Source organism: Podarcis erhardii (genome assembly GCF_964252035.2).
Source record: "Podarcis erhardii genome assembly, chromosome: 16".
Lineage (NCBI taxonomy): Eukaryota > Metazoa > Chordata > Lepidosauria > Squamata > Lacertidae > Podarcis > Podarcis erhardii.
Genome location: NC_138514.1, coordinates 33548201 through 33574857, shown reverse-complemented (window position 1 = coordinate 33574857; position 26657 = coordinate 33548201). Strand labels below are relative to the sequence as shown.

The 26657-nt window shown below is 47.3% G+C and overlaps 1 protein-coding gene across 2 annotated transcripts; it reads left to right on the top strand.

The window, feature by feature from the left end:
• The first annotated feature begins 2023 nt into the window (after positions 1–2023).
• DHRS11 (dehydrogenase/reductase 11) lies at positions 2024–26432 on the top strand. 2 transcript variants are annotated; one of them, XM_081844286.1, is made up of 7 exons: positions 2032–2383; positions 16501–16710; positions 18085–18179; positions 18890–19019; positions 20918–21010; positions 22759–22824; positions 24014–26432. In XM_081844286.1, the coding sequence occupies exons 1-7, from the start codon at positions 2252–2254 to the stop codon at positions 24053–24055; spliced, it is 768 nt and encodes a 255-aa protein (XP_081700412.1). In that variant the 5' UTR covers positions 2032–2251; the 3' UTR covers positions 24056–26432. The 2 variants fall into 2 exon arrangements, 1 of the variants encoding a protein (XP_081700412.1); XR_014151957.1 differs by lacking the exon at positions 24014–26432 and having other exon boundaries at positions 2024–2383; positions 20550–21010; positions 22759–22814.
• Positions 26433–26657: the final 225 nt, after the last annotated feature.

Genomic DNA, 26657 nt, shown 5'->3' with positions numbered 1-26657 from the left:
TCGTCCTCTTTCTACGCTCCTCTTGATGGAAACATGCAGATGGGGACAGATATACCCCTGCTTTAAGCCGTTTACATACTGCCTTCCCTCTTTAGCGACGAAATGTCTGATTACCGGAACGACGTCTGAGTAAATCACGAGTGGACTCTTTGTCACTGCATTTGGAATTGTTTAAGATAAAACCTATTTTGGAAAGAAACTACTTTTGCCATTTTTATGGAAGTTTATTGTTCGTTTACAGTTAGTTGCCTTGGTGATATTGTGTCAATTGCAGTAGTCAATGTATCACCACCCTGTTCATTGTTTCATTATAAAAAAAATTCAGCCAGTCAAGGGGGTGGCACTGCCTGTTAGCTTCTGCCTTTGTTACCCTTATAGAATCCAGTAGATGAGGGAACAAACCTGGAATCAGTTGGCTCCACCTGCCATAGCCTATAGCGCCACCTACTGTTGGACTCCCTGTTTTCCACCCTATGAGTTCCAGTGGTCACCATCCGCTGCCACCACCACCTCATAGAATTGGCCTCACTCCAGGATCCTGTTAGGCCTGCTGCTGCCCTAATTGTGGCACCTAAGATCCACTTCAGAGGCCCTGGTTAAGGTGGGCCTACTGTGAGATCAGGGATTCAGCTCACGTTTCAGCTGAGCAAAAAAAGTGGGGTGTGGGGCAGGTCCAGGGGGGCCTAGGCAGAGTGGGTGTGGCTTGGTGTGAGTTCTGAGGGCCAGATAAAGAAATTCTGAGGGCCACAGCCAGCCTACTGGACCTGAGAAATTCAGCCTCTGCTGAATCACCTCCAGAAAAGAGGTATCAATTTGTAACTGTGCCAGGATGTGCATGTATATAGAATATTCCACCTTATCTCTAAGAGGCTCAAGGTGGCACACATGGCTCTTTTCCTCATTTAATCTCCACAACAACCCTGTGAGGTAGGGTAGACTGAGAGGCAGTGACTAGCCCGAGTGGGGATTTGAACCCTGGTCTCCCAGGTCCTAGTCCAACACTCTAACCACTGCACCACACTGAGTTTACCCAACGCTGGAACATTTGCAAAGCTACAGGGAACCAGGTAGAGGGCCTTCTTGGTAGTGGTGCCCGCCCTTTGGAATGCCCTCCCATCAGATGACAAAGAGATAAACAACTACAGTGGTACCTCGGGTTAAGTACTGAATTCATTCTGGAGGTCCGTACTTGACCTGAAACTGTTCTTAACCTGAAGCACCACTTTAGCTAATGGGGCCTCCTGCTGCCGCCGCGCCGGAATCTGTTACCTGAAGCGTATTTAACCTGAAGCGTATGTAACCCAAGGTACCACTGTACCTGACATTTAGAAGACATCTGAAGGCAGCTCTGTTTAGGGAAGTTTTAAATGTGTGACATTTTAATGTATTTTTAATCTTTGTTGGAAGCCGCCCAGAGTGGCTGGGGAAACCCAGCCAGGTGGGCGAGGTACAAATAATAGATATTAATATTTTTATTAGCTAACTTACAGACAGGGTTTTCTTCTGTGCCACAGTGGCGTAGGGAGAAATTGAATCTTTAGCTGCAGTTTTATTGTATTTTATTACAGTGATGGTCACTGTGTGCCATTAAAAAAAAAGTAAACATATATTTCTTTTATTGAGGATTAGAAAAACTATGAACAACTTGTGGAGAACAAATTACAAGGAAGATCAAGCTATTTTTATAGGAAACCAGAAGGCAGGGTTGAGAGGGGGGGCAGTGTGGTCTAGTGGGTAGAGTCTCCAAATCTTTCACTGCACTTCTCCATGAAGTTAATGGGCCAGTTAGGCGCTTTCTCTCAGCCTGACCGACCTCGCAAGCTTGTTGTTTGAGGATGAAGCAAGGATAGGCGTTTGATGGCCACAGCGGAGCATGGGGCGTCTGTTTGGCGGGGGTGGGCCGGCGGTGGCTTTAGACCAGAGCAGCCTTCGCCAACCTGGTGCCCGTCAGATGTTTTGGACCCCCCAAAAAGGACCACGGGCCAGGCTGGGTGTGGGTGCAAAGAGCTCTGCCCGATCTGCCCGGCTTTGCTGCGCGCTCTGGTTCTCTGCGTCTCCAGCAGAGGCTGCCCTTGGCGAAAGAGGCGCGTAATTACGCTCGTCTGTCCCGCCTCTCGGCGGGGATCGTCGCCGGGGTCTTGAGCCTGGGCTGGCGGAGAGGAAGGAGGCGGCGGCCGAGGAGGAGGCGGAGGCTGGCCGGGGAGCCCCGGCGGACGGGCAGCCGGGGCAGCAGCAGGCGGGCGCGCGGGCCATGGAGCGCTGGAAGGGCCGCGTGGCGCTGGTGACGGGCGCCTCGGTGGGCATCGGCGCGGCGGTGGCGCGGGCGCTGGTGCAGCACGGCATGACGGCGGTGGGCTGCGCCCGGAGCGTGGACAAGATCGAGGTAGCCCGGGAAGGGAGGAGAGGAGGAAAGGGGGAAGGGGAGAGAGAGCAAGAGGAGGAGTGGGGAAGAGGAGAGGAAAGGAGGAAGGAAAGGGGGATGGAGAGAGAGAGAAAGGAGGGGAGAAAGGGAGGGAGAAGAAGGAAGGAAGGAAGGAAGGAAGGAAGGAAGGAAGGGAGGGAGGGAGGAAGGGGGATGGAGAGGGAAAAAGGAAGGAGGAATGGGAAAAGGGTGAAAGGAGGGGGAAAAGGAAGAGGAGAAAGGAAGAGAGAGAAGGAAGAACCGGAAAAGAGAGAAAGAATGAAGGACGGGAAAAGGGGAAGGGGAGAAAGAGAAGGAAGAAAAAAAGAAAGAGAAAGAGAAATGGGAGGGGAGAGAAAAAGGATGAAAGGAAGAAGAGACGGAAAGAGAACAAATAAATGGGGAGAGAAGGAATGGGAAGTAGGAGAGGAAGAACAGGAAGGAAAAGAGGGGGGGGAGAAAGGGATGGGGAGAAAGAGGAAGGAAAGAGAGGTAGAGGGGAAAAGGGAAGGAAAACTGGGGAGGAAAGGGAAAGGAAGGAGGGAGGAGGCGCAAGAAGGGGAATGGATGAAAGGAGGAAGGAAACGGGAAGGGGGAAAATAGGGATAGGAGGAGGGAGAGGCTTGGGGGAAGAGAGGCAACCCAGGCGAGAGAGAAATGGAAGTGGGGGGGGGGGGGAGATGAGATAAGGACACTTTTGGAAAAGGAGTAAAGAAGAAAGAGAATCGGAGATAAGGAAAGAGGGGAAGGTGTGTGTGTGGGGAGAAATGGGTGCAGTTTTCGCGAAGGGAAGGTATTTTAACCAGGCCTTTTAATAAACTGGATGGAATTGTGATAAGAAGGGACAGGCTGAGAGAGGGGAGGGGGGGCTTAATGGTGGTGGTGATTTTTTTTTTAGGGGGGGGGAATCGGGGAGCCTTCCTTACTGGTTTTCTCAGAAGGGGAAGAAGACTCTAAAGTATGTAGGGGAAACCTCTGTCTGACCTCTCCCCGCCCCCCCCTCTCCATCGCCCTCTTTCTCTTCGCTGCTCCCGCATTCATTCATTCATTCCGCAGACAATGCTCGCACTCATTCCGCACACATGGCGTGGAGGGCGGGCCAGATTCTGCCTGGCTTGGATCTGTTTACTGAGCGGGGACGGGGGTGCGGTGCGTGTGTTGAATCGGTGGATGAGGGGGGAGCTGCGTGTAGCAAGGGAGGGGGGCAAGCACGCGCCGTTGGGGTGCAAAAAGCAGAAAGGGGTGAGTGATCGGGGCCCGTATTTTCCATTAACTGAGCAGATGGGGCAGAATGGAAGGCAAAGGCGTCTCTGCTTGCAAGGGGTGCCCCCAAACCGGCCCTTCTTTCTCCTTTGTTGGGGTGTGTGTGAATGGGTTATAAAGTGCAAAAACAACCCCCCCTCTACTTTTAGCCTTTTCCAGAAGAAGGTGTTCTCTGTGTGTGGTTTTCTTTAAATTGAAAATTCAATCTCCCAGTGTTAGAAGAGTTTCTCATCAAAAGGATTGTACATACTGAGTCCTACGAGTCACACCTTTTTTCCTGGTTTCTAAGATGAAGACACCTTTTTATATTGCCGGGCTATATAAAGTCCTGTTTCACTTTTTCCAAAGATCATCTTGACACTGGAAGAATTACCGTAGTTTCGGTTGAATGACGGCATTTACTTTTCGCAGAAAGCTTATAGGCAATGCCATTTCCTTAAATCTATCTTATCTATCTGCCTGCCTGTCTGTCTGTCCGGAGAGATAGATGGCATGCTTTTGAATTTATTTCAGGCCCCATCAGCACTTTACATTTAAAACAGCGTTATCTCACTTTTAAGCAGTCATGGGTTCCTCTCAAAGAATCCTGGCCACTGTAGTTTGTTAAGGGTGCCAGGTCCATGGCAGAGAATCTGCTTCGCACGCAGAAGGTGGCAGGTTCAATTCCTGGCATATCAAATGAGAAAGACCCCTGGCTGAAGCCCTAGAGCTGCCAGCCAGTGTAGGTAAGAGATGGGGAACTCCACCTGTCCCAGGTGGCATGGTTAATGGTGGAAATTGTAGTCTAGAGCATCTTCCGGAGGGCCACCCCTGTTCCAGTATTCTTCAAGTTTCCCCAGACATTGTTGGACTGCAACTCCCTTCCTTCTGGGCTGTTGGCTGGCTGTGGACCATGGGAGTTGTAGTCCAGCAACCCGAGGCTCCTGAGGTTCGAAGAACGCTAACCTAGATTATGCGGAGGCAGAAGGACTTATTTTGAGCCAGCTCAAAGTGGAAACTAGTGTGCCTGAACGACTCCCAGCCCCCAGCTTCCCATCCTCAGTGGGGCAGACCCAGAGTGTCTTAAAAAGGCTGGAGGAGTCCCTGTTTAGCTGGCGGTTCTGCAATCTCTTGGAAAAATCAGATAGAATCTCTGAGGGCAAAGTGTGCAAAGGACTGAAAGGTTGCAGGTTTCAAGCAATTGCACTGTTTATTTGCGTTTGGAAGGAGGGAGTAAATATTGGCATTTCCACAGTGCTCTCTCTGTGTGTGTGTGTGTGTGTGTGTGTGTGTAATACTTCGGGACAGAGGCTCTAAAAAGTTAAATTGGGGAACTCAGTGCCACAAAGTGTGGTGATGGTCCCCAAAATAAGGTTGGTTCACAGGTTGTTGTTTTTTTGAAACCAGGGATGGGGGACTTCCGGCCCTCCAGACGTTTATGGACTACAACTCCCATCCTCCCTGACCATTGTGCAGATTGGCTGGGGCTGATGGGGACTGTAGTCTGACAACACCTGGAAGGCGTTGGGGAAGGTTGATGTCTAGATTGCTTCTGAACTAGGTGACTGGTTTCTCTGTCTGAGCCTCTGTAGCCTTGCCACGCCACTCAGTTGTGGGTCTCCTTCCCTGCAGAGGTGTTGACTGACACCTTCATTATACAGCTTCCAGCTTTTGACACTTGAGGTGTATATTTTAAGAACCCACCTTGTTTTTGTTGCCATAAGTTGTTTTTCGGCTGCTTTACTGCCGTCACCTGCCCTGATTCATGGGAAATTTTTAAGCAGAGGCTGGATGGCCACCTGTCAGGGATTCTTCAGCTGGGATTCCTGCATTGCACGGGGTTGGACTAGATGACCCTGGGGGCTTCCTTCCAAATCCACAGTTCTATGATTCAGTAATAATAATAATGGTAATAATTTCACACTACAGATGCAGTAACCATCAGTCCATGCATCTTAAGTTAAACATATGTTAAAATAAACCCTCCAAACAGGGTATTGGCACAAAACCGATGTCTCGGTAAATGTGCCTCGCCTTACCTGCTTAGAACAACAAGACTGTGCATCCGTTGTAGGTTTAAAGGCTAGAATAAAAATAAGAATAAAAATCGCAATAATTTCAGTGCCTCTCAAATGGAGTGAATGTAGAAGCTGCTTAAAATGCCAGATCCTCGTTGGTATAAAGTTAATGCCACATTCTTTTGCTGCATGTGGCTGCGTGCGATGAGAATGCAGGAGAAAGATTCATGCATACATTTCCACCTTCTGTACAAGATGTGCAGGAGCCCCCTTGGAAACATGGAAATAAAGCTGGTGCTCTCTTATCAGGTGGATGTGGCAAGCTCCTCAAACACCAGTATCCGCGTCAATGTAACCAGGCCGATATTCCCAATAAATTGTCAGCAGTTTAAAAGTCGTTTATTAATAACCGAACCCAGGTGGGTGAATGGGTTGCCTGCCGCCAACAACGTGTGTCCAAAATGATTTCCAATATGTTGTCCCTCTTTTCCCAGTGTTCGACATTCTTATGGTCCATTTTTTAAATTATTATGTATGCTTATATCCCACATTTCCTCTAGGGAGCTCAAAGTCGTTCTCCCCCTCCCCCTTTCATCCTCAAAACAACCCTGTGGGGTAGAGCAGGTCAAAAGCCCCTAACCATTACATCCCACTGGCCCTTTCATTCTCCCAGCCCAGAGTTCTGCTTGCAGCAGTGTGGTGTAGTGGTTAGAGTGGCAGTCGTGAGGCTTGGCGGGGTGGGGGGAGGAGACTTGAAACTGAATCCTGATACCACTGCAAAAAGTCATTGGGTGTCCCATTCACTGTTTTTCAGCTGAACCTTCCTTGAAGGGAGGCAGAGTAGAAGCAGAACTGTGCCTTTGGGCTTTCCACGCCCCACTTCCACCCCCCAATCCGTTTTGGGGGGAGGAAAACAAGAAAAAAATATTCTGAATCTCAGAAGCCAGAACAACAAGAGGGATCGCTGTGCCACAGCGCCACCCGCCTCCCTAGATACAGTGGTACCTCGGGTTAAATATGCTTCAGGTTACAGACTCCTCTAACCCAGAAATAGTGCTTCAGGTTAAGAACTTTGTTTCAGGATGAGAACAGAAATCGTGCGGCGGTGGCGCAGCGGCAGTGGGAGGCCCCATTAGCTAAAGTGGTGTTTCAGGTTAAGAACAGTTTCAGGTTAAGAACAGACCTCCAGAACGAATTAAGTACTTAACCCGCGGTACCACTGTATATTCTTTTGTAGATATGTTATTGCAGAGGAATGCTATATCTTTCACATGGCGTTGGGCACTCCTGTCTCAGAGGTCAGCATCCAGTGTATATTTAGCTCTCATGTGCACGCCCAAGTAGACGTGGGCGTTATCAGCCGGTGCTGTAATCCTGTCTTGCAAGGTAATCAACCCTGGGTTGGGCCGGGCTTTGGGGGATAAGGTATCTTGCAAAGCCAGGCACCAAAGGCAGCGATGCTTATCAGTCACTGTCTCTGCGTGGCGTTGGTGTGTCACCCAGGGCGTGAAGGTTGGAAGGTTCAGGACCATCAGAAAAGCAAGTACTCCTTCTTCTTCTTCTTCTTTGGCCATCACTCATAGCCGAGTAAGATTGTCTTCCATAAACATGGTTGTAACAATGAGTCCGTAAGTGACTGTGGAGGCCAATTCTGGATCCACACGTCCTTCCACAGTGGGGACGTTGGTTTCCGGGTGGGAGTTGATCACGGTGTGGATTTGCCAAGCATGCCTTCCTCTCAGCACATTTTTCCCTTGCGTCCTGAGTTCGAGCATCTTCAAAGTCCATGACACCTTTGGTAAAGGCTGTTCTCCAACTGGAGCGCTCGCAGGCCACTGTTTCCCAGTTGTTGGTGTTTATACTACATTTTTCAAGATTTGTCCTGAGAGAGTCTTTAAACCTCTTTTGTTGACCACCAGCATTACGCTTTCCATTTTTAAGTTTGGAATAGAGTAGTTGCTTTGGAAGACGATAACCAGGCATCCGAACAATGTGACCAGCCCAACCAAGTTGATGTTGAAGAATCATTGCTTTGACACTGGTGATCTTTGCTTCTTCCAGTACACTGGCTTACAGTATTTCGCCTGTCTTTCCAGGTGATGTGTAAATTTTTTCGGAGACACCACTAATGGCATCTCAGCCTGGATATCTCAGTTGGTCAGAGCATGGGGCTGAGAATGCCCAGGTTGCAGGTTCGATCCCTGTATGGGGCAGCTGCATATTTGGGTTGGACTAGATGACCCTTGAGGTCTTTTCCAATGCTACACTTCTATGTGTCTATTTGATGTTCAACGGGGATGTTCTGCTGGTTTTGTCCCTTGTAGAATTGCAGTGAAACGAAGCCCTCTCTCTGCATGACTGAGAGAGATCTGGGCGTAGACCGAATGTATAATTGACCTCAGCATCTTCTTCCAAATCTGGTTGCTATGAGGAATAGCTGGCGGCGAGGAAGCCTCGCTTCTCTGCCGGAAGCCTCATAAATCAACCTGCCTGTGGGTGTCACCCGTTTGTGTACTTTTTCTTTTATTCAAAAGGGGTGTTTGCTTCTCTCTGGAAAACGGTTTTGCAGTCCCAATTGGAATGTCGTATATGGCTCTGTCCACACCCCCACCTTGAAAAAAATCTTTAAAAAGGATGATGCAATGCTGGAAAAGGTGCAGAAAAAGGCAACCAAAATAATCGGCGAGGGGGGGAGGGTTGGAGTGCCCCCTGAGCTCTGGAGAAAGAGCATAAGAACCTCGGAAGAGTCGTGCATATGGGTCAGGCCAAAGCGGAGCCCCCTAACGCAGCATCCTGTTCTCACTGTGGCCAAGCAGATGCCCTGGAGGGAAAACTCAAAGCAGGTCCTGAGTGCGAGAACAGCTTCTCTCCACTTGCAATCCTCAGCAACTGGTAGACATGCCCCCCAGTTCCCAGGCCACGCCCCTCACTGGCCATAAGTGTGTGGCTGGAAAAGTCTTTGGAATTGTGTCTCAGAATTTTGCCTCTTTCTTCCCTGGATGGAAGATCATATTAATAATAATAATAATAATAATATTTTTTATTTATACCCCACCCTCCCCAGCCAAGGCTGGGCTCAGGGCGGCTAACAAGCAATAATAAAAACAAGTTGAATGAATACAACTTAAAAACAAGATTAAAATACAACATTAAAATATTGAAACATTAAAATATTAAAATGCAGCCTCGTCACAGGAGGAGAAAGGGAAAAGAAAAAAGAAAGAGGGGGAGGGAATCAAATTGGCTCCAAGCCAAAGGCCAGGCTTTGTCTGTCTGTCTTACAGGCCCTGCAGAAAGAAATCATATCCTGTAGGGCCCTGGTCTCATGAGGCAGAGCGTTCCACCAGGCCGGAGCCAGTGTTGAAAAGGCCCTGGCTCTAGTGTAGCACCCTGCTTGTGGTTAACGCTTAGCTGGAATGAAATATTCAACGCAGCAATAGAGAAATTAAAATAGTAATTTATTTGTCAGACAAATAAATAAGAGGCACAGTGGTACATGGTTACCAAGCTCTGGCCTGGCCTCCTGCCATTCTGGCCAGCACTTATATTCCCTTAATCCAGCCCCCTTTGCTCCTCCTGTGGCTGCCTCTGTCCAATCAGCCTGGTTGAAATTCCTATTGGCTGTTTGCTAGAACCAATCACAAAAGATACACCCACAAAAGATACACCCACTTCCTTGCCCTTATAAGGGAGACAAAGAGCTATATATATGACATATAAGTAATAATATATCTTACATGGAATCTTAATTACCAGCTCACCTCTTGCCCTCCTTGCCCTATTGCCTTCTAAAACAAATGTTTAATCTTACATTTTTATGTTCAACAGATGTCAAGGATCTTGAGTTTCACATCAACATTGAAAGATTTCCTTCATTTAATGTTTCTAAACAAAATGCCTGACAACTATATATCAAGACTGCTTGGATGGCGTCTTCTGTCTGGCAGGGGGGGGGGGGGGGCTGGTGGCTGACTTAATTTCAGGATAAATACAACTCTTACAACCATATGAAATAAGAATCTAGCATTCCTTAAATCCTTTGCATAATTACATTTAAGCCAATATATTTAAGCTAATATATTTCATACATTTATCATAGGTAGCCTCTTAAAAGAATAAAGCTTTTCAAAGTAAAAAGGAAGAAACTCAGTAAAACACAGCTTTTAAAAGAAGCCTCTTCAGTGTACACCTCCCCCTTTCCAGCCTCAAAATAAAATAGGAAGAAGCTGCTTCTTCTGCCAAGCCAGTTGCCTTTCCAACATTTAACACATTTTAACCTTTTTAACTCTCTCAGTTTAAGAAACAGCTTTAGAAGAGACTTTTCAAAAATGTTCTCTTTTTTTCTAGCTAAATGTTTTTCCCCATTTGCTCCTGGCCTTTGAACCTTAGAAAGAAGATCTGGCTCATTTTACTGGGAGGCACATTAGTATTATCTTACCCCATTCCTAATGGTGTTTTTTCAGCCTTGGGGCAGCATATGTAATTCTCCCTTTTTATGACTTTGAGAATTGTTTTTCTACTATAAATCAATGGGGCCCTCTTGTCTTAGGAGAATGGCCAAGGTTTTCTCTGCCTGGCATGAAACATTTGAAAATCCTTTTTAAGCTCATTTTTAAATACAAGCCTTGATTGAAATATATAGAAGCTTTGATAAAAATGCAGGCTTATGGTTAGGTGCCTCACTAGTTGAAGCTAATCTAACTTCCTTAGGGCCCGGGACCACTAGGATGTTGCTATTTATGGATCTTGAGGCTCTCCGTAGGGCATACTGGGAGAGGCGGTCCCGTAGGTACAAGGGTGTGAGTGCAGAAGCTAGCCTGCTTTGCAAAGATGACATTTGCATCCATCTCTCCACCCACTTTTGCGGCTGGCCCCGCCCACCCCAGCATGCGGCCCCTGGAAAGTTGCCTAGAAGGAATGCAGCCCTCAGTCTGAAAAAGTTCCCCATCTCTGATCGTTTCGCAGCGACATTGGTTATGAACGGGTTACTCTGCCTGCATTGCATTGGCGAGCTTATCCCATCTTCCTAACTTAATGAGTTCGAGGAACCACTCTCTTTTAAAATTTGAGATTATGTTTTCCTTCTCTTTTTCTTCCGGTCCTCAGAGAACCTGCCCAGGGCAGTCTTTGCAGAGATTAGCAAATTCATTTAATAATCTGCAGCTGTTTGGAATCTCGCCTTCAATAAGATTAAATCGGATTAATAATGGGTTTCAATGCCCCCTTCAGGAATTACATTTTCAATGTCAAGGAAATGCATCGTCAGTGAGGCTGAGCATGCTAGTCCTTCTTTTGTTGATGTTCAGCTGAACCTCCAGCTCCTGGGCATTGGGAACCTTGCGTTACAGATAGGCTTGACTGCGCCTAACCGTTCTGGGTAGAAAATGAGACACAGGAAAGCTCTTTATACCAAATTAGACCACTGGCCCATCTAGCTCCATATTGTCTACACTGGTTGGCAGCAGCTTTCCAGGGTTTCAGTGAGGGGTCTCTCCTAACCCTGCCTAGAGATGCTGGGGATTGAACATCCTGCATGCAAAGCAGATGCCCTACCATTGAGCTCTTGTCCTTCAACTAAAAATAAGTTAAGATTCTAGTCCTCATGCCAGTCCGGAATCAAATAGGAAAGTAGGGGGCCACCACCTTAGGCCCATTATCCCATTTAAGCTCTCTATTGTCTACACAGACTCGCAGCAGCTCTTCATGGTTTACTTGGAGATGGCTGGGATTGAACCCAGAACCTTCTGCATGCAAGGCAGATGGCCTACCATAATTTAATTTATTTTTATATATAATTTATAATTTATCTTTATATAATATTGTCAGGGGCTCAGGAGCAGAGGCACAGGGAAGAGAGGAAATGGAGAGCGAAGGGGAAGAATCTGAGGGCAGCGTAGGAGAAGATGACAGTGGCCCGAGAGATTCCATGAGCCTCTCCAGCGAATCAGAAGATTCACAGAAGGGGGCGCCGATGGCCAGGGCAAGGGGGGTCCCAAGGGGGACACTCCAGAAGCAAGGGGCCAGCGGGGACTCCCAGAGCAGCAGTTGGAGATCAGGACCAGCTTCCCCACCAGAGCGTAGTGGGGGGGAAGAGTCCCAGGTATCGGGGCCAGCGTCTCCCCCAGCAGGGAGAGAAGATGAGTCAGGGCTGACCACGCCTCCATCGGAGAGTCAGGGAACGGAGGGGAAGTCAGGTCCAGCTAGCCTCCCGGAAGAGGGAAGCAGTGACAGAAGCAGTGTCACGGTCAGGAGGAAGGTCACTGGGTGGGCGCGAGAGCCAAGTTCAAATGTACAGGCGCGCGGGACAGCAGAGAACCCGGATTGGGAACCAGGTCCTAAAGCCCGCCGGAGGCAGGGGGAGGAGTCAGGGGACTCAGCGTCAGAAGAGTCCAGAAAAGGGAATGCCCCAGCGGACAGGAGGACCCAGAGGAGGAGAGAGCAGAGGAAGAGGTGGAGCAGGGCTAGAGTCTTAAACTGGTGTCAGAGGGGAGGAGATTCAGACGGAGCTTCGGCGGTCTAGGGGTTAAGACGTAGAGCTGCCCGCCACGGCTTTGAAATAGAGACTGAACTTCAATAAAGACTTTTGTATATAACAACGACCTGGCGTTGGTCCTCTGTGAGCTGGGACCTTGGGCAGCTCTGACAAATATAATTTTATAAATAATTTTTTTTTTTTTATACTCCGCCCATCAGACTGGGTTGCCCCAGCCACTCTGGGCAGCTTCCAACAAAATACAGAGGGAAAAGGGGGGGGGGAATCAAACATTAAAAGCTTCCTGGAACAGGGCTGCCTTTATATGTCTATGAAAAGTTATATAGTTGTTTAACTCTTTGATATCTGCTGGGAGGGCATTCCACAGGGCGGGTGCCACTACCGAGAAGGCCCTCTGCCTGGTTCCCTGTAACTTTAATTCTCACAGTGAAGGAACCGCCAGAAGGCCCTCGGCGCTGGACCTCAGTGTCTGGACTGACAGATTGGGGTGGAGACGCTCCTTCAGGTATTCTGGGCCAAGGCAGTTTAGGGCTTTCAAGGTCAGCACCAACACTTTGAATTGTGCTCGGAAACGTACTGGGAGCCAATGTAGATCTTTTAAGACCAGTGCTACATGGTCCCAGCGGCTGCTCCCAGTCACCAGTCTGGCAGCCGCGTTCTGGATTTTGTTGTAATTTCCGAGTCACCTTCAAAGGTAGCCCCATGTTGGGGATTACCAGCTGCAGAGATAAAAAACTGTGAGAACCAGGGATTGACCTTGGATTGGTAAGAATGTCGACAGAAGAAGCCTTGGTGATTGCATTATGCAAGATAAGTGCCTCATTGGAACAGCTTCATAAGAAGACGGATGTGATGACTATCAAAATTGACAATTTGGGACAAAAAGTGAACATCTATACAGAAACTATTCAGGAATTGTTTCAGGAATCTACTTTGACATGGCAAATTGTTGAGAAGGCAAGGGAGAAAGTTGTTGTTGAACCTAAAGTAATACAAGTGGAGAGAGTCCCAGTCTTACAGAGGCAATTTGATGAATATAAGTTGTTGCCTTCTATGACTGAATTTAGAGAAAGTCAGATTTTGAGGATTGGAACCCTGCTTGGATTTGAGAAGGAAAGTTGGATAGATTCCCTCATGCAGGGATGTATTGACCTTTGGGATTTGGACTTGGGCCAGGAGGAGATTGGAGTTGTGGGGACTTTCAGTTTTGGAGGGATTTTGAAACACATCCTGAAACATCTTTCTAACTACGGAGATTTGGCTGACCTGTCGAGAAAGAATAAAAATATTGCTAGGTTGGAGCCTCCCCGAGATCTACTCCTCGGCATCAAAGGAAGGAAATTAAGAATAAGATCAACAGAAGACAAAGTAAAGTGCATGTATAAATATGAAGAAGATCTGCAGAAGGGACTTGGAAAAGAGTTAAGAGCCTCGGACAGAAGATCACCAGGTTGATGGACCATATGGAATAGACGGAAAGGACTGGCAGAATCCGAGACCAGGGAGAAGAGACGGTGGAAGAAGATTGGAAAAAGTTTAAAGTTTATTTATAGAAATATTGTAAAATTAATGAGTGTTAGAAAAATGTTGGAATGAAATTATATGGCTTTAGTAGAAATGTTATGAGGAGTTAAGTATAAATAAGTATTAGGGTTTTAATGGAAGATAAGGTTAAAATAAGTTAAGTTAATTATATGACAGAAAATAGAGAAAGAGGGAAAGGAATTGCTGAAATAATTAATAGAAGTGGAATACAAAAAGGGAGGTGAGAGGAGGTCGATGAAACGAGGGAATGAAAGATAGGGCATTGAAATGGTATGATGTATGTTTTTTAATTTTTTTACGTTTAGTTTAATGTGTTAATGTTGTGTTGTGCATTGTATATTGTATTGTATTTTATTTTATTTCTTTTGCCTTTTTTTCTCTCTTTTTTCTTTTCTTCTTCTTTTCTTCTTTTTTTTGTAAGATTTAAAAGTAATAAATATTATTAAAAAAAACAAAAACAAAGGTAGCCCCATGTTGAGCTCATTACAGTACAGTGGTACCTCGGGTTAAGTACTTAATTCGTTCCGGAGGGCCGTTGTTAACCTGAAACTGTCTTAACCTGAAGCACCACTTTAGCTAATGGGGCCTCCTGCTGCCGCCGCGCCGCCAGAGCACGATTTCTGTTCTCATCCTAAAGCAAAGTTCTTAACCCGAGGTACTATTTCTGGGTTAGCGGAGTCTGTAACCTGAAGCGTATGTAACCTGAAGCGTATGTAACCTGAAGCGTATGTAACCTGAGGTACCACTGTAGTCCAAACAAGAGATAACCAAAGCATGCACCACTCTGGCAAGACAGTCTGCAGGCAGGTAGGTAGGGTCTCATCCCTACCTTTAGAACCACAGCCCTTTGCCTGTTTGACCCACCACTAGGTTTCCATGCCACCGAAATGCCGCTACCTGACATTGCTTTGTGCCATCGATTCCTGACCGTCAAAGTGGCATAGTAAAAACAACAAATTGCTTAGATCTGCTTCTTTATTTTTAGCATGCCAGCAGTCAAAAACCAGAGCCCATTTTCCAACCAAAGCAGTTTCTCACTTGCTGAGGGGTTCTCTCTCCCCGGCCCCCAGTGCAAGGTATAACCACCGTGTGAATAATTTTTAATTCTCCCCTTCCTTAAATGCAATTTGATCGCTACCCTTTGACACCCATCTTCCTTATTCAAACGATGCTCAGAAAAAAGAGAGAGGAAAGGCTCTGTCAGTTAGAGCTCAAACCTTCGCCTTACCTCGCCCGAGGATTGTGCTCCCCCCACCTCTTCTGAAGAGCTTTGATGCTCACCAGAAGGGACACCCCGTCTCTGACCTGTCAGCCCGGGAGACGGTGACAAGCTTCAGGAGAGCGAGGAAACATCATGTGATGTCTGGATTCCACAGCCTCCAGCGGAGGCACAGAATCCGGTCAACGTGGGACCTCAGAACCTCAGGGCTGATCCCCTTCCCTTTCCTGACGAAACAGCAAAAATAACCCAGTGGTTGTTTTGCTGTTAACTGGGGTCAAGGACTTCTTTGAAATGTGGGAAGGATCTGTGCAATAATGCCCTGAAACTCTTCCCGGCTGGTTTCATTGAATGACCTTGAACTCTTAATATTGCGATTAGAGAGGGACAAAAACAGACATCCACTTTGTCGTCGACATCGCCATCATCTGCACTCCATGCTCTGGTAACTTCCAGATTGGACTACTGCAATGTGATCCACGTGGGGCTGCCCTTGAAGGCGACTTGGAAACGTCAGTTGGTTCAAAACGCAGCGGCCAGATTGCTGCTTTCAGATCTCACAGAAAAGCTCTGTTTGAAAACAGCTGCACTGATGGCCGGTTTGCTTCTGGGGCCAACACAAGGTGCTCACAGTGTTTCAAGCCCTAAATGACTCAGACCTTCCTGGGAGCTAAGACTGGCAGGGAGTGCCCTCTTTGTTGTTCTACCATCCTCACAAGCTCAGGGGGTGGTGACCCAGGACAGGGTCCTCTCTCTGGTAGCCCCTAAATTGCGGAACTCCTTCCTCACAGAGTTGCGTCTTCATTGCACAGCTTCCGGCGAACACTGAAGACGCACCTCTTTATAACAGTGACACTTGAGGTGTATATTTTTAGGACGCCACCTTATTTCTGTAATTTTAAGTTGTGAAGCCTTCCTATAGCTAGTGCTCAGAGGTGTGTTCCAAGATGGTGCACCCAGAGGAAGCTTTCATGTGGCATCCGTGAGGCACTTCCTCCCTTCCCTGTGTCAGCTCCGGGCTGGAACTGAGGAGAGTCAAGGTCAAAGGCAGCCTGTCTGAGAGAAACTTTGATGTCTTCTGAGTTGTCACCTGAGGCAGTGATGGCTGCCTGGCTTGTGACTGAGCAAATTGAGGGGCGGGGGGAGGGAAAGGTCAACCAATTCCCCTTTTTCATACGTTGTTTTCATCCCAGAAACTCTCTTTCTGTCAACTCCTTTTCTTGCCTTTGCTTGTCTTGCTGCCATGGCCTTGTTCGATCACCCTTAGTCAATCTTTGGCCCTCTGGATGTTCTTAGACTCCCATCAAACCTTGCAGCAGACATGGGTAGTGGTCAGCCATGATGATACCTGTGGTCCAGGGTTTCCCAAGCTTGGGTCTTCAGCTGTTTTTGGACTACAATTCCCATCATCCCCTGACCACTGGTACTACTAGCTAGGGATGATGGGAGCCATAGTCCAAAAACAGATGGAGACCCAAGTTTGGAAAACGTTGCATGGTCCATCAACACCTGGAGGGCTCTTGATCTTCCACCTCTGCCTTTATCAATTCCATTCTGAACTCTTCACTTATGTCTCTTCTAGAAATTGGCTGCCGAGTGTCAGAGTGCTGGCTACCCGGGCACTCTCATCCCGTACAAGTGTGACCTCTCTGTTGAAGAAGAGATCCTCTCCATGTTCTCTGCCATCAAGACCCTTCACCAGGGAGTTGATGTCTGTATCAACAACGCTGGCTTGGCCCGGCCAGAGCCCTTGCTCTCTGGCAGGACTGAGGGTTGGAGGACGATGATTGACGTGAGTAGAGACCAATCCAATCTGTGGTTGTTGCTTTTTTTAAGTGGGTTTTTTGGGTGCAAACCCCTGTTGTCACTTTTCTCTCCCTGGCCTAGATCCGCACCCGCCATCCTGCGCCTTGAGAGGCAGAAATATAGAGAGTGTAAGCCCATTGCTTTTCCAAGGCACCTGTATGAATGTCAATCCCAATAGAACTCACCTGAGCCTTCCAGAGCCCATAGAGTTGAAAGAGGAAGTGGGGAAAGAGTGCCATTCTTCCAACTTCCTCCACCAGCTCTATGTGCTTTGCAAGGGAGAGAAGGGTAGCCACCTGCAAGGGAGCAGGCGTGATGGTGGTGAAAACTTTGCAAAGTGAAAACTTTGCAAAGATGCTGAGGTGTTATCTCCTGCTATGCAGGAGTTAAAGACCAAGCAGTCATTCAGATTCACTGTGCAGTTAACTTACAGTACAATATGTAACCCGCCTTGAGTCCCATCCAGGAAAAAGGCGGGGTATAAATAAATAAATTAATTAATAAATTAATAGTAGTAATAGTAGTAGTAGTAGTAATAATAATAATAATAATAATAATAATAATAATAATACTACAATGGGATACATGTCTACTGTAAAATCTCTTTATGTTTAATGGAGCTTACTTCTAGGTAAGTGGATACAGGATTGCAGCCTAGACTTTGGCAGTGGGAGAAAGTAGGATCCTTGTGCCTTTAATGGCTCAGTGGCAGGCAGAAATTCACCAGCTTAGAAATACCTTTTCTAATAGGGAAATGCCGTTATGGGGGAAACTTCCCCTGTTCACATTCAGTCCGATATTTTATTATGCTGGTGACCACTGATTTATTTTGGTGACCTGCAAAAGACGGCACACATTCATATACGGCACAGAGCACATGTGCAAATTCTGCAAATCTTTTGAGAGGGGTCGGAGGGCCCAATCCACACATGATGTACCAGGCCCAGAAGATCCTTTGGGCAACCGTGTTTGGGGAGTTAATTTTCATCAGGATCAAGGCATATGCCAAGGGAATGTTAAAAAGCCTTCATGCCTGCATCTCCTGGTGCTGATCTTTATCAACCACCCAAGCAATTATTTAAAACAATAAGAAGGAAAAAAAACACCTTGGTTCACAACTACAACCCTCAATTAACTTACACATCTAGTTTTCACTCTAAGGTATTCCAGCAAAACAGCTAAACTTTATCAGTTCCTAGGTTTGCAAATGTTAAAAAAAACAAACCACCCCAGTATTAAAATGATAAAAGCTGGCAAAGGAAAGGAATAGCACGGTGTTTCCCTAGTCTCAAGAACACTTACCAAAATGCAAAAGCCTCAACTAATTTCTAGATGGTGTTGGGCTTCCCCTGCCTTTCAGGTGAACGTGATGGCTGTGAGCATCTGCACCCGGGAGGCCTATCAGTCCATGAAGGAGCGAAGCATCAATGATGGCCATATTATTAACATTAACAGGTAGGTGAAAGCAAAGCGAAGGGATGCCGCAATAGCAATGCCCATGAGTTAAGTTTTCATGCAAGACGTCTGAAGACGTTTAGACTAGCTTACCCAGATGCTGGTGTATTTATAGTTTATTGTGGCTTTATTTTTTTAATGTCTTAAATAGTTGATTTAGCTGCTTTTGCCAATAATTTTATTGTTTTATTCTTTTTGTCAACTGTTTGAATTTTTTTTTTTGTTTTTTCTTTTTACATTTAAGCAGTACAGTGGTACCTTGGTTTGCAAACAGTCTGGTTTGCATACGTTTTGGATTACAAACACGTCAAACCTGGAAGTGCGTGTCCTGGTTTGCAAACTTTTTTTGGATTACAACCCTTTTTTTTTTTTTGGATTACGAACAAATTTTTTTGGGAGACCCTATTGGTGAAAGCGCGCCTTGGGTTACAATCTGTTTTGGTTTACAAACAGACCTTTGGAACGGATTATGGTTGTAAACCAAGGTACCACTGTATATAAATTGTAGGGGGGAAAGATAAATAAATGTGTGAATTACAGTGGCTAAGCTAAATGCTATCAAGTTCAGGGCTTGTTTGCCAAACAGGGAGGCCCAATGAGCCAGAGATTTTGCACACCAGTTTATAAAGTCATAACTTTCTGTAGAGTTTGACTGTTGTCCTGCATCAAGGAATTTTATTTTATTCCCCCCTTTCTGGGTTCCCTTCCAGCATGAATGGCCACAGCGTGGTCCCTCAGTCTGTCATGCATTTTTACAGCGCCACAAAATACGCCGTCACGGCGCTGACCGAAGGGCTGAGGCAGGAGCTCAGGGAAGCGAAGACACACATACGTGCCACGGTGAGTTTAGCTTATGCCCGCTCTGGGTTCGCCAACCTTTACTTGGCGCATCAGAGTCGGTGCCGTGGGCGTCAGTGGCGCAAACGGCGTGAGACAAAATGGCTGCCGTGGGCGAGGACATAGCACAAAATGGCATCTGGGTTGGAGGGCGCAATACAAAATGGCCACCGCATCTGAAAGAGCAGGGGAAGGGACACAAAACAGTGCAAACACACTCCTTTCTCCCCAGAATCAGTGGCCCCATGAATGGTGAGGGGAAGACGCCCTCCAGTGGTGTGAATGGTCTCTCTCTTTGCCTGAGATCTTGGGAGAGCCACTGCCCATCAGAGTAGGCAACACTGCACTAAATGGAGCCAATGGTCTGACCTGTGGCCCTCCAGATCTTCTTTTGTCTCTGATCATTGGCCACGCTGGCTGGGGCTGATAAGAATGGGCCTGCATCTGAAGGTCACAGGCTCCCCATCTCCCTGCTCGACGTCACTTGAGAGGAGATGGTCACATCAGAGCTCAGCAAAGTCAGGATGAATCCTTGCTGGACATTTCCTGACTCAGGAATGCAAAAAAAGATGCTTTATACTGAGTCAGACCGTTGGTCAGGCATAGGCAAACTCACCCCTCCAGCTGTTTTGGGACTACAGCTCCCATCATCCCTAGCTAACAGGACCAGCGGTCAGGGATGATGGGAACTGTAGTCCCAAAACATCTGGAGGGCCGAGTTTGCCTATGCCTGCCGTTGGTCCATCCAGCTCAGTAATGACCACGTCAGTGGACGGAAAATCTTTGGCCCCTTCAGAGCTTGTTGGACTACAACTCCCATCATCCCTGACCAGCGGCCATGTTGGTTGCAGCTAATGGGAGAGAGGCCTACAGGTCCCCATCCTTGGACTACAGGGACTGGTAGTGGCTCTCTGGGGTTTCAGACGGGTCTCTCTGTCCATCCTGGAGATGCTGGGGATTGAACCTTGGACCTCTACCACTCAGCTCTAAAAATAAAATAAGATGCTAGTCCTCATGCTGGTGCTGAATTAAACAGGAAAGCAGGAAGATGCTTTATCCCAAGGAAGACCACTGGTCCATCTTGCTCAGTATTGTCTACACTGACTGGCAGCAGCTCTCCAGGACTTCCAGCAGAGGGCATTCCCTACCTGAAGATGCTTGTGGTAGAACCTGAGACCTTCTGCATGGAAATAATAATAATAATAATAATAATAATAATAATAATAATAATAATTTATTATTTGTACCCCGCCCATCTGGCTGGCTTTCCCTAGCCACTCTGGGCGGCTTCCAACAAAGTTTAAGAATACATTAAAATGCCGCACATTAAAAACTTCCCTGAACACACACTACGCCCCTGAGCTCTTCCCCTAAAAATGGAGCAAGTTTCCAGTCCTCATGGTTCTGAATTGAGGGCCTGTTTAAAGAATATCCCCGGAAACTGCCTTCTACATCGGTCCACCTAGCCGAGTGTTGCCTACGCTGACTGACAGGGGCTCAGATCAGCACTTTCTCTCCCAGCTCTACCTGCAGATGCTGGAGACTGAACCGGAGACCTTTTGCATGCAAAGCAGATGCTGTACCACTGAGCCGCTCCTCCTTAACCTACGGCAGATTACAGAGCCTCAGCATCTGCCGCGTTGCTGTTCGGCAGCCAGACCTAATCTGCAGTTATTTTTCTCATCAGTGCATCCGATCTGTTCCTTTGGATTGTGTATGGGGGAGCTCTATCCATTAGACCTCGAGTGATCATTAAGGGCTGTCTTCTTGGAAACGCTGCTACAAAACCGGCCAATCATTTCCCCCCATATCTTTTGCACTGTAATGAAACGAGGAGTTAGCAAATCCCGTTAGGGCGCTGTGTTTTTGTTTGTTTGTTCCTTCCCTTTCTCTTTCCTTAGTGTATCTCTCCGGGACTGGTAGAAACTGGATTTGCTTTTAAACTCCACGATAATGACCCAGAGAGAGCAGCAGCGACGTACGAGAGCATTAGGGTAGGTGGTTGAGCGCATGGATGCGACAGGCGGGGGAAGCAGATGAATTGCACATGTTCAAATAATTTTGGTCTACGTGAAGAACCTGTTCTTTTCTGTGCACTGAGATGCCTCTTAGCACTTTTGGCGGGGGTGGGAGAAGCGATTTACTCATTTACTCACATTCCACCTTTTGTGCAAGGAGCGCAAGGTAGTTCTCCTCCTCCTCCTTGTTTATTATTTTATTTTATTTTATTTTATTTTATTTTATTTTATTTTATTTTATTTTATTACTTTACTTTACTTTACTTTACTTTACTTTACTTTACTTTACTTTACTTTACTTTACTTTACTTATTTCCTCACAGCAACCCTGCAAAGTAGTTTAGGCTGAGAGTGAGCAACTGGCCCAAGTTCATCCTGTGAGAGTTAGTTTGCCACACTAACCACTACACCACACTGCCTCAATCTTTATCTGTTGTTGTTACAAGAAGAAGGACCTGTCTGCTGGATCAGGCCAAAGGGCCATCTTGATTCCTCCATATCTTGGGGTTGGGCTAGATGACCCTTGGTGTCCCTTCCAACTCTACAATTATAAGATTCTATGATTCTAGTCCAGCATCCTGTTTTTACAGTGGCCAAGCTATTTACTTGCTTCTTTATTTACTGCGGGACGCGGGTGGCGCTGTGGGTTAAACCACAGAGCCTAGGGCTTGCCAATCAGAAGATCGGCGGTTCGAATCCCTGCGATGGGGTGAGCTCCCGTTGATCGGTCCCTGCTCCTGCCAACCTAGTAGTTCAAAAGCACTTCAAAGTGCAAGTAGATAAATAGGTACCGCTCTGGCAGGAAGGTAATGGTGTTTCCGTGCGCTGCTCTGGTTCACCAGAAGCGGCTTAGTCATGCTGGCCACATGATCCGGAAGCTGTACGCCGGCTCCCTTGGCCAGTAAAGCAAGATGAGCACCGCAACCCCAGAGTCGGCCACGACTGGACCTAATGGTCAGGGGTCCCTTTACCTTCACTTTATTTACTGCATTTATATCTCACCTTTTTCTCCAAGGAGCTCAAGGTGGCACACATGGTTCTTCCCATCCTCATTTAATCCCCACCACAACCCTGTGAGGTAGGTTAGGCTGAGAGGCAGTGACCAGCCCACGGTCATCCAGTGAGCTTCACGGCTAAGAGTCCAAATCTAGGACTCTTAACAATTACGCCACACTGGCTCAATCTATGATCTGTTGCTGTTGTTACATAAAAGAACCTGGCTGCTGGATCGACCCAAAGGCCCATCTGGACCAGCGACCTGCTTTCACAGAGGCCAACCACATGCCCCAAAGTGAAAACTGCAGGCTGGACCTGAGTTCAAGAGCAACTCTTCTCCACCTGGAATTCCCGGCAAATGATATCAGATGCCTCCTGGCTCCTCCAGGGGAGGAGGTAGAACATTGCTCTCATGGCTTGGTAGCTGTGGATGGCCATGGTTTTGTCCCTTCTCAACCACAAAGTGAAGTGACGGCCACTTGCATGACTTTAAATATGAAATATACAAATTCATGAAGGATAAAGGCTCTCGGGGGCTACTTATGATGCAGCAAACGGGCCAGCCTGTAAGAAGCAGGAGACGTTGTGGGGTAGCAGTCTTTCGAAAGTGAGGGCCCCAAATCGTGAAGTGTATGAGCTCAGCAAGAAGTCTTTGAGGGTGCACGCACTCCGAGGCCTGCTGCAACCAAACTTAATTCTCATTTCTTCATTTTCCTCTCTCCTTCCAGTGTCTAAAAGCAGAAGATATGGCCAACGCCGTCATATATGTGCTCAGTGCTCCACCTCACGTGCAGGTCAGTCGAAAAACCAGAACAACCCCTTCAATTCAAGGAGAAGAAGAAAGGAAGGCTCCTTTCCTGTTGACTAGGCCTCTGCATCTGTTGGTTGTGCTGGAAAGGACAGAGATGCAGGGGTTATCTTTCCCTTCAGCTCCATGTGTTCCTCAGGCTGGCGCCTGGCTCCATGATGACCAGCCCTTGTCTCCTTTGCCCAGGGGATGGGGAAGAACCATAGAATTGTAGAGTTGCAAGGGAGGGTGATCTAGTCCAGCCCCTGCAATGCAGGGATCCTGCCCGCAGCTTGCCAGAGGATTCTGTGTGTGGACCTCAGGCTAGTGCAGGAAAACTTTGGCCCTCCACGTGTTGCTGAGCTACAGCAAGAATGGGATCAAGGGAGCTGTGGTTCAGAGGGCCAAAGTTTCCCTACATCTGGTCTAAGGTAGGCAGTGCTCAAAACTGTCAAAACACACTCACTCACTCACACACTGATTGTGGCAACTGAGATTTCTTTCCTGTGTCAGAACCAGGGGATCTGTGGCTCTCTGGATGCCACTGGGCTCCAGTTCCCATGAACCTGGATTAATTGAGTGAAAAAACTTGTATGCCGCTTAACCGTAAACGCAACCCAAAGCCGTTTACAAAACACCCATGAAATATACCAACATGAGATTACCAATTCATGTCAACATTAAAAACATCAGCTGGAGCTGATGGAGATTAGAAATGAAAATGTTTGAAAGGCTGCAGCTTCCCGACCCCTGATCTGTAAAAAGGTCTTCATCGGTCAACAGAAGACCATTAGAAAGGGAGCAAAAGAAGGTTCCGGAACGTAGCAGCAGGCCTTGAGAAAGCCCTTTCTTGAGTTCCTGTCAAATGAGCCTCAGATATTAGCACAACAGAGAGAGGGGTTGTGGTATTCAGAGTCCTCTTGCCTGGTTCATGGTCCGGCAAGAGGTTATTTTTGGGTTCATTGGAAATTCCTTCCATCCTCCGGCAGAATCCATTTTCCTGGGACTATGAGACACTTCACAGAAAGCGTGGTGTGGTGCCATTTCTGGAAGGCGTCTAGAGAGAATGCAACATAACCCCCAGATAGATGTACCAGTGAACACACACACTTGGAGCCTCCTTAAAATTCCTAAAGCGTTTTGTTCGGTTTCAGTTCCACAGCACTTTGGCTGACATGTGCCATTGTCTCTTCTAGATTGGTGACATTCAGATGCGGCCTACGGAGCAGGTCTCATAGCAAATGGAAGAGGATTCGCTGCTGGTGCAGCACAGCAGGGGGTGCGGAGCACCATTGATCCTCTCAGGGTTTTCCTTCTGTGACGTTTTAAGTGCTGCAATAGGAAGAATTGACCCTCCCTCTCCCCCATTACTCTCCCATTTTGAGCTGACGTCAGCTGAGTGGAAACTCAAAAAGGAAAGGCGCACTTGATTGTGGAAGTCTTCTCCACTGTGCTCTACTTCATGCGGAAGTAACAGAGAAGCCGATCCCAGAATCCAACCTCAACTGACTTCAGGAGTGTGGGAGCTTAGGATGTCCAAGACGGCATAGCTGGCTTTTGATAAATGACTTACCAGCTTCCCTCCATTGCTGAACTCCTGCTAACGTCACACTTCCCCGTAAATGCTACGTGGAGCATTCTTTCCTCATTTCTGTTTGCTACCACCCCAAACTCTCGAAATATCAAGCCTCGGTTTCTGCGTCTCTCTCCAATCCGTCTCTGATGAGCACTGCAACAATTCCCCCTTTGGAACCGCAGGTGCTGAGGATTCGCCTTAATATCCATTTGGCTAGAAAGATGCTTGAGCCAGGAGTCGCCATTTTCTGCCGCAGAATGACTCTGTTTCCCACCACCGCTTTAGCTGTTGCGACTTCCTTTCCAAAACAGAATCCCGGGAAGTGTAGTTTGGAGAAAGGGGGTAACATTGCTGTTAGCGACCTCTTAACAATTCCCCGATCACAAAACTACGCTTCCCAGGGTTCCTAGGGAAGATGGGGGATAGCTATTAAACCAAATTGTCTGTGGTGAGGCTAAACCTCCTTCTAGGCCAGCCTTTGCCAACCTGGTGCCCTTCAGCTGCTTTGGACTACAACTCCCATCAGCCCCAGCTGTCATTCAAAGGAGCTGGAAAGGCACCCGGTTTGTGAAGGCTGCTCTGGCCAGTCATGGGTGCCCGCACCACATTTTATGAACAGCAAAGTAATACAACAATTTGTTAATGATGTATTTGGTTCATGTAAAATGTTGGGTTGAACCACAGAGCCTAGGGCTTGCCGATCAGAAGGTCGGCGGTTCGAATCCCTGCGACGGGGTGAGCTCCCGTTGCTCGGTCCCTGCTCCTGCCAACATAGCAGTTCAAAAGCATTGTCAAACTGCAAGTAGATAAATAGGTACCGCTCCGGCAGGAAGGTAAACTGCGTTTCTGTGCACTGCTCTGGTTTCGCCAGAAGAGGCTTAGTCATGCTGGCCACTTGACCCGGAAGCTTTACGCCGGCTCCCTTGACCAGTAAAGCGAGATGAGTGCCGCAACCTCAGAGTCGTCTGGGACTGAACCTAACGGTCAGGGGTCCCTTTACCTTTACCTAAAATGTTGTGTGTGTGTGTGTGGAGCAAATACATTTTTATAGAGAGAAGTGTGTATGTTTGTGTGTAGTGCAAGGGCACCTCATTGCAACTACCCACCTTTTTAAAACACAACAACCCTGCCTGGTTGTGCATTCCAGGAGAGGAATAGTGTACAATGAGACAGAGGAGACTTCCAGCTGCCTGATTCAGCCAATCTCAAAGAACAGTGATGGAGATGGACAGCTGGTAGCTGTCTGATGGGGCCACCAACTTAGATGACTTAGGCAACAGTTGCAGAGGATCAACCTACATTCATGGAACCTCCAGGTGTAGAGGTAGGCTACCTCTTAATGCCAGTTGCTGTGGGGCAAACAACAGGAGAAGGAGGTTGCCTTCAGGCTCTGCTTGGAGTATCTGGCTGACCAGTGTCGGAAACAGGACGTTCAGCAAGACAGGCTTTTGATCTGATTTAGCAGAACTCGTCATACATTTTGCCCACCTCTGTCTGATGCTTTAATCCCAAAGGCACACAATAGGGAGTAAACCCTGCTGAGCACAATAGGACTTCCTTTGGAGTAAAAACGCTGCTAAGGCTCCAGATTCTGTTTGACTTGTTTAATTCCACAGAACCACTTCTCCCCCTTGAATTACCAAACATATTTAGAACCATAGAATTGTAGAGTTAGAAGGGACCACAAGAATCATTTCACCCCACCCTTTCTCCAAAACACTCCAATGTGTTCTGCAGAGGTACTGTTTATTACGTTCTGCAGAGGTACTGTTTATTACGCTGCTAGTTGCCTTGGTGCAAATTTTCTGAACAGGGGTTTTCCTAAGCCAGACTCTCGGCTATATTTCTGCCGCCTGTTCGAATCTCCCTTAGGGTGGGCTCATTTGGAACCAGCTGGACGGAACAGCTGGGATTCTAGCACTGCAATGGCAAAAATAAAAAGTAAATGAAGAATTCTGTGTGTGTTTTTTAAAAATCCCTGGACAGTGATGCAGAAAACGCTCTAACCTATCAGTATGTTCTTTAACTGTGAATTGTAAAATAAATAATTGAATTGTAAAATAAATACGAATTTAATGATAAACATGAAAGATGGATGGGGAATCGCAAGCCCGCCCTTCCGAACCAGGGAGGCAGAAAGCCCCAGGTTCAATCCCTGGCATCCCGCAAGTAGGGATAGGAAAGACCCCTATCTGAAACCCTAGCAAGCTGCTGCTGCCGCCGGTCAGTGTAGGCAACGCTGACACACACCCGGGGCTTGCTTC

Excerpts from the sequence above, each read along its gene's own strand:
- DHRS11 (XM_081844286.1), top strand. The coding sequence starts at position 2,252 with ATGGAGCGCTGGAAGGGCCGCGTGGCGCTGGTGACGGGCGCCTCGGTG. Across the intron at positions 2,384-16,500 it reads GGAGCGTGGACAAGATCGAG|AAATTGGCTGCCGAGTGTCA; the intron begins GTAGCCCGGGAA and ends TGTCTCTTCTAG. Across the intron at positions 19,020-20,917 it reads AGACACACATACGTGCCACG|TGTATCTCTCCGGGACTGGT; the intron begins GTGAGTTTAGCT and ends CTCTTTCCTTAG.